The sequence below is a fragment of the Barbatula barbatula genome, assembly GCF_947034865.1.
Source record: "Barbatula barbatula genome assembly, chromosome: 3".
Classification (NCBI taxonomy): domain Eukaryota; kingdom Metazoa; phylum Chordata; class Actinopteri; order Cypriniformes; family Nemacheilidae; genus Barbatula; species Barbatula barbatula.
The window spans coordinates 19,424,755-19,437,528 of record NC_136764.1 but is presented as its reverse complement, the minus strand read 5'-3'; the positions used below and the strand labels follow the sequence as shown (position 1 = coordinate 19,437,528).

At 37.5% G+C, this 12,774-nt stretch overlaps 2 protein-coding genes across 2 annotated transcripts in view; one reads left to right on the top strand and one right to left on the bottom strand.

Moving 5' to 3' along the window:
- Positions 1-3,742: 3,742 nt before the first annotated feature.
- On the top strand, positions 3,743-6,142 carry ghsra (growth hormone secretagogue receptor a; the record flags this gene model as incomplete). The annotated part of the gene is made up of 2 exons (XM_079452545.1): positions 3,743-4,517; positions 4,902-6,142. 2 exons carry the CDS (start codon positions 3,743-3,745, stop codon positions 5,204-5,206), a joined length of 1,080 nt encoding a protein of 359 aa, XP_079308671.1. The 3' UTR covers positions 5,207-6,142.
- Positions 6,143-7,943: 1,801 nt separating this feature from the next.
- The window catches only part of fndc3ba (fibronectin type III domain containing 3Ba), a 108,216-nt gene continuing 103,385 nt past the window's right edge, over positions 7,944-12,774 (bottom strand). Inside the window, exon 26 of the mRNA XM_079453005.1 lies at positions 7,944-11,516. Coding sequence (XP_079309131.1) covers positions 11,205-11,516 — 312 coding nt within the window. The 3' untranslated portion in view covers positions 7,944-11,204. The remainder of the gene's footprint in view (positions 11,517-12,774) is intronic.

Here is a 12,774-nt window from a genome sequence, read left to right as displayed (position 1 = left end):
TAATAATTTAAAATTAGACAAAATGAGCATTGAAATACATTTAACTAAAAACCAAGATATTTTGAATTATGTGTCCAGTTTATATATTCAATTCTGGACCTTCTTTGAGTTTTTGTGAGTGACAGGGGGGCTTATGAATATAGTTCAATACAGTAAAGGGGCCTTTCAAAAAGGTTGAGAACCCCTGGGCTATAGTATTTATGGATCGAGTAACACACGCAGTTTCTGCCAATCTCATATCAATCTTGAGTACCTATACAGTAGTATTGCATACGTCATATCTTCTAAGAGTATTTAGTTTGATCAAATTTATTAAAGAGAGATACAGATTATTCCGGAAAAAGACGAGCTGCTGAAGGCAGGCAGGGGGACGGAAATACAGCACGACCACACAAAACATCTACGCCATAATCCCCTCGTGTTTTTTACATTATGCACGTACGCGCCGATTTCCCAAAAAACACAGACGTATGACTTACTGCTGGCAGTTCATGTCCGGCATCTATCAGTTTCAAACGATCTCCAAATCCAGCGCTATATCCAGTGTTATATCACTGAAATGTCGAGAACAAAAAAAAACAGCTCAACTTCTCTCACTATTGCAAGAGTGACCAGCTGCAGCTGCAGGCCCACAGCACAGCAGATCTTAATGCAGTGCAGCCAATCTCGATAAGGGTCTTCCTATCGCTGGTCGATTGGAGCGTGGGCATGCTTTTTCGAGAGAATTGCCCAATAAAAGGAACAATCCAGATTTATAAAAGAGTTGGAGTGCTGGGGGGTGTATCAAGCACAGAAATACTACGTCATACGTCCAACTAGTTTTTAAACAAGTTGACCATGTTAAGCATGAGAAGCCAGCATGTTTAAGAAAGAAGTTACCCGATCTTTAACAGGTCTCATCCAAGAGATCTGACACTGTTGCACCTGCCAGATTATAAAATGATAAGCATCATTTCCAAAACTTGGAGGTCGAAATGTCAAACCAACTTTACTTCAGACTGCTCTGCAGTCAGGGACATAATTTATCCTCATAGAGTTTTATTCAAACAAAGTGTGAGCATTTTCCTATAGCCCTTCCTCTCCAGAATTCATCTACTTACCATTGTAAGCGTCCCAGCGTATCCGACTCTATTATGGCCAAAAACAAAGACAGAGAGATAGACTTCTGGGGACCATAAATCATTTATGTTTTCAATTTTCCGCCTTGTCTGATGTGAGACCTCTAGTCTGTGGAGTCCGTAATAATTACCTTGGCAGGGTGTGCCGGAGCTCGCATGGCATTTATCACAACAGCAGACAAACATCTCTGTCTTTCTCTTTCTGTCCCACACACACAAAAACAGTTCAATCTAAACTGCAGGAGGGAAAGAAGGGCAGAAACTTAGAGAGAAAGTGAGATGGAGAGAGAAAGACAGATACAATATTAATATTAATATTAATTTTGGCTCCACAAAGAACCCTTCCGTCAAAGGTTCTTCAAAGAATGATCTCTTTCTTACCTTTTTATTATCTGAAGAGCATTTTTCCGCCACAAAGAGCCTTCTGTAACACAGAAAGTTTCTATGGATGTTAAAGGGTATTTATGGAACCATTTAGACAAAAAAGGTTCTTCTAAGGCACCGTGAAGCACCTTCATTTTTAAGAGTGTAGTTTCATTATGATCACATCTAGCCTTTATCTATCTACTAACCACTTCAAAAGTTAATATTTAAGCTTACATATTAATAAACAATTAATGGTAGTTCTGTTGATACCCACATTACCGACTTTATATCCAATCACATGCAAAGTGTTCTACGAAACTTTCTGAAGGTCTGCAATGTATATAGGTAGCGTGCATCACTAACGCCATCTAGTGGACTTGTGCGTGTATAAAAGAGAGAATTTGTGTGTGTGCGTGCGTGTGTTCACAACTGTAATCAATGATCGTTATTACGTTCTTAAAGGACTCAAATCTCTTAAAGAGATATAAATGCTTTCTCTGCAGTTTATAACAGCCTGACTTGATACTTTTCTATGGCTGAGGAAAGCATATTTAAGCACAATTAATATTGTATCTGTTATTGTTTTTTAAAGAAATGTGAAATTGTGTTACATTATTATGGTGATAAACCCCTTGAACAGACCAGCACAATATCAGATGAGTGCTGGAACAGTGGCGTCAACCCTCTCATCCTGCAATATTTATCTATTTGCATGATTTAGTAATGTTAACAAATATTACATATACATCAAATTATTACTATTATTATGATATGCTATGTTGAAACCAGGTTATTTTGTAGTTATTAACTTAAATTTCCCCCAAATCTAGGTATTCCTTAATGTAATCTATTATGAAAATACTGTCAATATTACAATTGATCTCAATCTAATAGGTTAAAGGTCTTCGTTTGGACTCGTATCCTGTGGTTCCCATCTAAGTGCAACCAAACGTTCAGTCCTGATCTTTATGTGCACCACGTGCCCTTATTCTTCCAAGAGGGACCTCGAGGAATTATGAATCAGCAATTTGGATATTACATATAATATTCCTTTGCCCCAATTGTAAACGAAAAGACATTAAAGACTTTACAAATTTAACTTCAATTAAACTGTTTTAAGGTGTTTTGTGAAAAATGTTTTATTTTAATGTCATTAAACTTTAAATTAATTAAATGAAATAATAAAAAATGGAATGTTTCAATATCATCCTGTTTTTAAGATAATGGGACACCAAAGTGTGCTCGTATATTTTAACTTTCTTGCTTCCAATTTCTTTTAATTTAAATGTCTTAGCAGGAATAACAAGTATATTGTTTAAATCACATGATTCTAGTACTAAACATCACAGATTAAACACCAATTCGAATTGAGTTCCCTTACAACAGCACTATAAATCATAGCTATTGACCATGAAACCATTCAAAATGTTTGTGTATTTTGGGACGCATTCCATTAGGATTTAATGGTGTTCCCATCAGCCAGATAACATTCCACCAACACAACGCATTACCAATATGAGCTATCAGAGATCATACAGTTAAAACCAATACAATTATAACCAATAAAACATTATAACTATTAAATCCATTAGAATATCGGCAAAAAAATAGCAAGGTTGACAGATATGTTAGTTAATCGCATACGCTGCGTTCTTTTGTCATCACCACACGATGGCAGTATTCAATAAATATTCCATCCTTACTCCACTAGGTATCAGATTTAAATCCCATACATAATAGGGATGTATATTTTCTGACCAATTACAAAGCTCTCTACTGCTGTTCTGCACCCATTGAATCAATGATGAAACCGTGATTTACTGACTGACTCAACCCTAGCGGTCGAAACCAAAAGTACGCGCGACCGATGCGCGCAGTACGCACGTTTCTCTCTGCGAGGTTATTTCATCTCCCCGTCTCTGTCCTGAAACACTTGTCTCTTATCTTCATACACCAACATATCTTATAAAGCTTCAAGACTAACGATTTTCTGTCCGGGTGAAACAGATAACGGCAGCATTAGAAGTTGGAGTGCCGTCCTGAAATCGTTTCGTATCATTTGGATCAAGTGCAGTTCAGATGACATGCATTTAATAACTGGATATCTGTACGCTTTTAGTGAAAACACGAGCTGTTTAAGTGAAGTTATAACGTTGGGCACCGCTCCTTGAGCGCAGCAGTATGGGGAGTCGTTGGGGAGACTGTCGTCCCCGAGTTCTCTCTGAGAAGAGGATATAGATGGTCAGTGATCTCTCAGCATGCCTACCTGGGTTAACGGGACCTGTTCTTTCAATTGCAGTTGGGATGAAAACGCGACTTACTGGGGAGTCGAACCCCCGGTCAACATTTTCCCCATTCCGATCTTAATCGGTGTGACCGTCACATGCGTCCTGTTCTTCTTTATCGGCGTGACAGGAAATCTGATGACAATTTTAGTCGTGACAAAATACAAGGACATGCGAACCACAACCAACTTGTACCTATCCAGCATGGCTTTTTCGGATTTACTCATTTTCTTCTGCATGCCCCTGGACTTATATAGAATCTGGAGGTACCGACCTTGGAATTTCGGCAACATACTTTGCAAACTATTTCAGTTTGTCAGTGAATGCTGCACATACTCGACCATTCTTAACATTACCGCTCTCAGTGTGGAGAGATACTTTGCTATTTGTTTTCCTCTTAGGGCTAAGGTGGTCGTGACCAAGGGTCGCGTGCGAGGAGTCATTTTGGTCCTCTGGATAGTATCTTTCTTCAGCGCAGGACCTGTGTTTGTTCTTGTTGGTGTCGAGCATGAAAACGGGACAAATTCGTGGGATACTAACGAATGCAAAGCGACGGAATACGCCATTCGGTCTGGTCTCTTATCCATCATGGTTTGGGTTTCCAGCATCTTTTTCTTCTTGCCTGTGTTCTGTTTAACTGTTCTGTACAGTCTCATCGGCCGAAAGCTCTGGAAGAGAAAAAGGGAGACGATTGGAGAAAACGTTTCTAGTCGTGATAAAAACAACAGACAAACGGTGAAAATGTTAGGTAAGTTACATTGTCAGGCAACCACGATCATGTTGGCTATAGCGCGCATTACGCACGACGTGCCCGTTACGCACAATTCTTGCATTTGGCGGAAAGCATTAGGCTACTGCAACTCTAGCATGCACTATACAATAGTTAACATGCATGTTATTATGATGCAACATCTAAGTTATTATTTTATAGTCAAAAGACTAACGTGACAGAATCACCACATTCTCTTAATCTTTGTGCACAGATTAGGTTCCTGTAGAAATAGCTGCTTGAGATAGGGAGTTGTGCATGCATACTGTTTTCTATTCAACTAAATGCCTTAATGTTAAACGGTGTTGTAACTACAAGGTTGTGTAAAAATGACTGTAGTAATTTCATTACTCTCCCTAATAGCTGTGGTGGTGTTTGCCTTCGTGCTTTGCTGGCTTCCCTTTCACGTCGGACGCTACCTGATCTCCAAATCTACAGAGATGGGATCTCCTGTCTTGTCTGTCATTAGTCAGTACTGCAATCTCATCTCCTTTGTACTCTTTTATCTAAGCGCAGCGATCAACCCTATTCTATACAACATCATGTCCAAGAAGTACAGAATGGCAGCTTGCAAACTTTTTGGATTGCACCCTAACCCGAGAAGAACAGCATCGATGGTCAAAGGAGAGGGTTCTCCATGCTGGACAGAATCCACTGTGAGTTTGTGACTTGAGAGACTGTCTTTTCCATTACCAAGCATTTCAGACGTCCTGCAGCGCACACCCTAAATCAGACTTAAAAACATCACAGGGATGTTGAATAAATGTTCAATCAAATCTCCTCAAGAGATCAGGGATTATTTTAGAAAGAATCAAAGATTCATCATATTCATTATTTAAAGCAATTTGTTGTTTTACAAACATATGCATGTATATATAATGATTTAGGAGAGATAACTTCAGTTGCCTTAAATACAAATGAAATCTGGAAGACAAAATGAGCACTGTAGATACAGCAGCATCTTACTGCACCCGGATAGAGGGAGTCGCAGAGGTGATGCCTTCATTTGCATTCTGTGCCTGAATAACATGTTCTCCACGCACGCGTCGCGTGTCATGCTGTGTTTATGTGTGGACGCATGAAGCTCTACTTCAGACGTGAAGCAAAATGTTACACAAAACCCAAATGCTTCGAGTAGTAAGTTAAAGGCAAAACAAAAACCTGCATTGCATTGGCTTATAAAAGGTACTTAAAAACTGTAAAATGAAAAAATTGTTTTTTGTTTGTTTTCAATATTTCAAATGCTAAAATGTGTGTTTTATTTGTACTGCAATGACAATGGATTGTCATTGAGAAAAAAGAATTATATATTTAAAACCAATTTTAAACCATTGCAATAATTGTGACTGTATTTGTAAAGTAAAACGTCTCACACTGTAAATTCCATAGGGCTTATGTCTCTGTTGTGGAAACAGCACGTCTCTTGTATTCCAAAATAATGTATTGTACAGGTGTATATTGTAAAATATGTAAATATACCCATGTTTCACTGGATTTCTGTTGTGTTGTATTTCCTTATTTATCAATCAATACTGTAAGTGATTTTCAATGATAATCTGTATAAATTCAAAGATCATTTGTATAAATGTTTTACACATTGTAGTTACTCAAACTAGAACTATGTGCTCATTTACAACTGCTCCAACATGCCATGGAATCTTTAGCCATCTAACACGAGCTTTAACCAAATAATAGTAATAAGGAATTGATGACACTAACATCACGTTTGAGATATCCTATTGAAGATAAATATTCAATAATACTAAATACATTTTAGGACAGCGTTAGAAACCCTGAATTTTTATTTCCAGTGTCAGTGTTTGAATGGTGTTTTATTGATGTCAAAGCAATTTCAGAGAACCCAGGCTGAAGAGGAGAATTATAGTAGAGAATGGAATCATAAATCAGTCAGCTCTCCTCATGAGGTAAAACGTGATGCTGCAAAATTTGATTTTTTCACCAAGTCCGTGTGCCGCACTCCAACCTACAATCACCATAAATAAAAAACCTACAGCTCTGCTTTGGAGAAGTCTAAACACAACTTTTGGTCCGTTTTAAAGAAATGAGTACCACAGATGGTAATCGACCAGAATAATACTTTTACAGAATAATAATATTACCACCATGCAGCCAAGCAGCACTTTTGAACAGGAAGTCATTATGAAAATGATCCGTAAACCAGTCCTTCAATTTCGAGTGTACAGTATTTATATTTACATTACGTATGCATTAATTCATTTGGCAGATGCTTTAATCCAAAGTGATTTACAAGAAGGAGGGTACATAACATTTTGTTTGTTATTTAAACATGAAGTTACGATATTTTACTGCATATTATGCTCTGCTGTGGTAGAGCATAGACATAATAAATACCTAGACGCCGCATTGGCCGCTCTGCTCCGCTGCTTCGATAGGTCAACTGCGTCGCCATATGAGTGAGAGCAACAGTGCATTAAAGGACCACTGAATTAGAAGGCATTCAAAGCACAATCACGCTTACATTTCTTAACATATTTCATTGGTTACGAAATAAGTAGAGTACAACTTCATCATGTCTCTAGTATCTCGATAATTATAGCCTATTTTAAAGTCCCAGTGAAATAAAAAATTTAAATGCCTAGTTTCTTATGAAATATTGCAGCGTTTTTGTAAATAGTTTATCAATGTGGGTCATTCTCTTTTAAAATTTTGTGTGACTTCATAATCTTTAGTTAAAATCAGAAAATCCTTCCTGTAACGGCTATCCATCTCAAATGACATAAGTTAGATGGCCTGGGAGGGGCATCTGTTAACTCCTCCCATTCAACTGTCAGTCTGCTGCCATTTCAAAATGCAGAATTAGTATAGTATACTGAAATGAGTATTCTCAAAGTACCCGGATGTTCTATTGTTTCCGTTGAAAATTAAAAGTTTGAATCCATGGACACTTAATGGCTAATATTACCCACAACTCACCGCGAGAGGGCGGAGTTAAGTGACGCTACACTGCATTAACGTGACAGTTAATGATCACGGTGTCATCTAGGGAACAACGGCTTAGTATGTGCGTGCATACTTTTTTCCTTTAAGCACCAAAATATATATACTTTTCCACAACAAAAACAGTACTTTAAGGGCATAGTTTAAGTAGCTGAATTGGGACGCAGCAGAGACATGTAGAGATTGCTATTTGAATCATCGAACAAAACACCCACGATAATATAGTTTAATTTACGTATTAAATAAAAACTAATGTTTTTCACTAAGGAAATCTCTTTCTCTGTAGAAATTTTTGAAAATGATCAAAGACAAAATATGTTCTTTTATTAATCTGGTAATGTCGTGACCGCAGTAAAACATGATGTTTGTGATATAGTAAAACAAAGAGATTAATAGCACCAATGCAAAACACAATCGTCAGTAAAAATTTAAACATTTATTGGGTATAAATATATTACATACACGCTACAGATACAGTTAAGTCTTACATACATAGGGTATTTGCAAAAATCTATACATTAACATTGATATGGCAGTTTCTTTATGTATATGCATATGAAAATGTGTAACATTTACAATAAAAGGAAAAATGTATGACTTAAAAATTTAGATCATGACAAGCCTGGAATGTTTGATATATCTAGATATTTTCATTTAAAACTGTGAGGTAAAAAATATTTTTTTGGGAAAAATCGTTGAATACATGTCGCGGTTCTATACATTTCTCAGGGACGATGCTGGGATCTCATCTATCTTCAAGCAAATATGTTCAAATTTATTTTCGTAGTTAAAACAAAGCACAAACAAAACAGAGATGAAACAATAAAAATGCAATATAAAAAACTGTAACTTGAAAACTGTACTTGGGCCACAAATGTTTTTTTTCTCTTTTTTTTAATTTTACAAGGACCAATAAGAAAACAAACAAACAAAAACATTACATGTGTATTCCCAGTGCTCACTGGTCAGGAGCAAACCCTACTTATATCATGGGTAAAACTAAACCTAAAAAACAAGTCACCAATGGACTTTCAACAAAGTCTGTGTGGGTCAGTTTAACAGACAGAAAACATGACAATTCTTAAATGCATGATTCTTTTGATTTTAAAACAAACAAATGGAAATACACGTTTATGTAGACACATCTAATAAAGATTAATAGTTTTGCTTTAAAAAGTGCTTCATTTTTGTTAGTTGTCATACTATATATCTATATATCTATATATATATATCTTAGCAAAAATACTGGAATAAAGTCACTATTGCGCTATGACACGTCTCGAAAAAAACAAAACAAAAAGGAAATGAGAAATGTAATTTGGTTTAGAACAGTTGATTGTTTTGCTTCCTCTCAGTGTGAATAACAGGTAAAATTTCACCTCGAAAGGATTATTTGTATAAATCGCACGATTCTCACAACCAACAAAACAAGTGTACTCATAGATTAACTTTAACTGTTGTTATTCATTTTCAAGAAAACTATTTTCTAGCGTCACAAAGGATTTGTCAAGTAACCCTTAAAAAAACAAAGAGAAACAAAAGCCTTTGCTTTGGCAAACCGTAACATAACAAGCGTTATAACACTCTTTAGCAATGCCAATTTTAACGTATGTCCCATTACATACAAATTAAAAACGGAAGGTTAAACATTTGCTACGTTTTTTTTTTATGAGAAGACAACTAGCTGGAGTTTCGGCACTTGAAGAGGAACAGGAATTATATGGTATAGAAATGTTTTAGCATGGTACATTAAATTAATGAAAGAAATACGAATGAAAGGAATGCTGGCCTCAATCATTAATCTACAATACATCAAAAACTGAACTGGAAAAAAAACATGCTACAATGAAAAGAATTAGTACATAACTACATCTCTTAATTTCTTGAAAAATAAATAAATGAAGATTGCACTTTAATTGCCATTTAAAGTACTGTATGCAATAGATAGTATAAATAACCCTAAAAGAATGATACCTTACTTTCCCATTAACTTTGGCAAAGGAATACAGAGCTAGTAAACGATTTTGCTAACGGACAACTGGAGCAAGGCACAGCTTAGGCGAGAAACGGATCAAATAAATGCATTTAAAAAACAGCGGAGACAGACAACTGAATAACGCTACTGTAGAGTGATGACAGCAATATCATTCTGTAAAATAGTGTTCGCAGCACCCTCTCAGAAACATAGCATTTACTTCTTCACCTCTGAAAAGTCCATGTCCCTGAGGTACAATACAGGCTGTCAGTCAGGGGAACCAGGGGGTGTGGCTTACACACAAGCCACGCCCTGCCCAACACCCCTCCCCTTTTTTCTCCTTTTGGAAAGTTTCCCCTGGTCTGCAAGTGTGTTCGAAAAATTCTTTGGATCAATGGGAACTGCTGGTTTGTACCTTTACTTGGCTAAAGACGCGCATCAGGCTGTTTTGGCATGAACATCAGTCATCATTATCAAGGCGCAACGGGTCGATGAGCTCACCTCTGCTTCCCAAATCATGTTGATCAAGCACCTTAGAAATGTACAACTGGGTTTCATATGGTTTCAAAGAAGAACATTCAATATGACATGTAGGGCCATGGACAAAAAATATTTAAGAGTTGAGGGGAAATTCACAGCGTACGTGGCTTTTGTGACTCCAGCCATCAGCTGGTCCCTGGATCTACAGACATCACACGGAGCCTGAAAATCAGAGCCGACATTAGCCCAGTCGAGTTATGGGGCAGGTAGGCCAGAAAGTAGCCCTGCTAGTGACATGGTCAAACATCCGGCCTGCACCTTAGGATTGATATGCAAAGATGGCCATTCGGGAACCCTGGGAGGGCGCATGGTGGCAAAGGGTGTTTTTGCCATACAGACATGGCAAATATAACTTGCTTCAACTCAATCGCCACCACTACTGACCACAGATTTATAAAGCACCATAGATTGTGAATTGACACGCTCCTAAAGAGATCTCTACTTCAAACTTGTTATTTATATTACAATACCTCTATAAAATCTTATACTTATATCAATATATAACTGATTCCGTTCTCAGGAAAAAATACACACAATAGCAGCATTACTTAAACCACACATGGATTGCAACTTGCTTTGGCAGCTTAATGCAGGGGGCTTCACACCAGCCTTTACCACGGTAACAGTATTTAGTGTTTCTGAGAAGTAGTGTGGTGAAGTTTACGGTGATGTCTGGCTTTGAACTGTGGTCGTGGGATACAAAAACGTGTTTTTTATGATAAAGCTATGATTCCAAGAACTTGCATATGGCTATAACACAAACTTTGTGAAGCGCGCTTGGATAAAACAAAGTAAGGCCATGAACGCGGAGAAAATTCAATACATCTTCCTCCAGACATATACGTACACTTAAAGGGATACAAAAAAAATTGAAGCATGCAAAAACAGGCTATCACGCCACTCTCCGTAAGGCTCCGCAGTGTGATTTTGCTTCTCCAAGGTGCGGCGCAGAGCAAAATCCACACGCTGTAACAGGTGGAATAAAACAGCGATGCTCAGGAAAGCATTGTAGAAACACAGAGGATAAGAGAGAAAGAGAGAAGCGTGCCTGTATACATAATCAGCCTACAGTTCATTTGCCACGCGTGTATATTTAAGTGTTTGTGTGTATGTGTCCCTCATAAGTGAATGTTTTGTTTTCACGGCTGGCTGCTTTTTCTCTTTTCTATATGTCACTTCATGAAGAAGTATTCCATCATAAAAGCGATGAGGAAGGAGAGGGCGGCGAAGGCTCCCACTAAGAGCGCTGCGAAGCGTTCGTCTGTGGCGAACAAGCCGGTGGGTCTTCCCGTCTCTGTGGAGCTGAGATCTCCGTGCACCACCGTCTCTGTGCGGCGCAGAGTGAAGAGCGAGGATGGGCTGACTGGTCCGCACAGCTCCTGAGTGTTGTCCTGGCAACTCCGGCACACGTAGACGCGAAACCGATAGTCTGTGTTATTGTGCAGGCCAGAGATCTGGAAGGTCGTGTCCTCTCCCTTATATAACTGAAACAAGAGACAGAGAGAAGAAAAATTTCAATTTATAACACATAATGCATGTATATTATATACTATATACCTACAACATTTTATTTAAAATATTTTGTATGATGTTTGAAGATACCGGCCATGTTTAGTTTGTCGGTCATGTTCATACCAAATATTTGTTTTTATAAAACTCGCAGCACTTTCTATAAATCTGACAGATATTCAGTCAATTGAATAGAATCCAAATATTTTAATCAATTTCAAGTCTAAATTTAGAGGTCTGAGCAAATGCTTATGGTTGTTATTGAAAGAAATGGTTGTTATTCAGAGACTTTCATGACTCATGATGAGGATAAATCACATGAAGCGTTTACAAACAGTAACATGAGGATGAGCTTTTCATAGGAGGTAGCTATTTTGTAAAGCTCCTGATAGGATCATGTTTGATGTCAATATCACATGTTGTGGTCACAACAGAATTTGAGCGATGACAATGCTGACAAAAGAAAAAATATTTTCACCCCAGAAAAGCATTTCCAGTTACACAATATGCATGCACTTCAGTTGAAAACAAGTTTACTACTAAAGTAGAATTTTAAGGAAACTCAATTAAAATCCAGAATAGGACGCATGTTTGACTGTCAGAGTTTTGCTCACGTACCAGTAACTTTTGGCCTATCTACCAAACAACAGCTGTTAAATATTTCTCGAAAGCAACCCACAACTTCCTTTATTTTACCACTAGGATGATGGACACTTTTTATTTGACGACATTGTGAGAAAAGTCACAAATAAGAAGCCAAACGTGCATTTCTTTACACAGCATTAATACCACAGCTACACACCGATACCTTTAATGTTTATTTCAGTTGCATGGATATTAAACCACGGCACGGACCGTAGTTTCAAGACTATGTTTCTCGCTTTGGTTGAAGTGAAAAGTGAAAAGCTCTGAACATCTACCCAACCCATTTTGCGGCGTGCCACTGCTGTTTACACAAAAACTACATTTAATAAAAAATTTTGGCCAATCGTCTCTCTCTCCAAATGTCTATAGCACAGGAAACTTAATATTATATAGCAAAAGATCCTAGACAACTTAATATTTAATTTAAGGGAAAACGTTTCAGCTTATACTGCACCACACCTTGTCCATGATACTTTTGATTTGGAAATGCATGTATAAAATATCGCTCTTATCAATGCAAAGCATTAAAAAATGAACGTAACCCAAGTCTTCCAAGGCAACCCTTTTGACAGCCATTATTTCATTTTT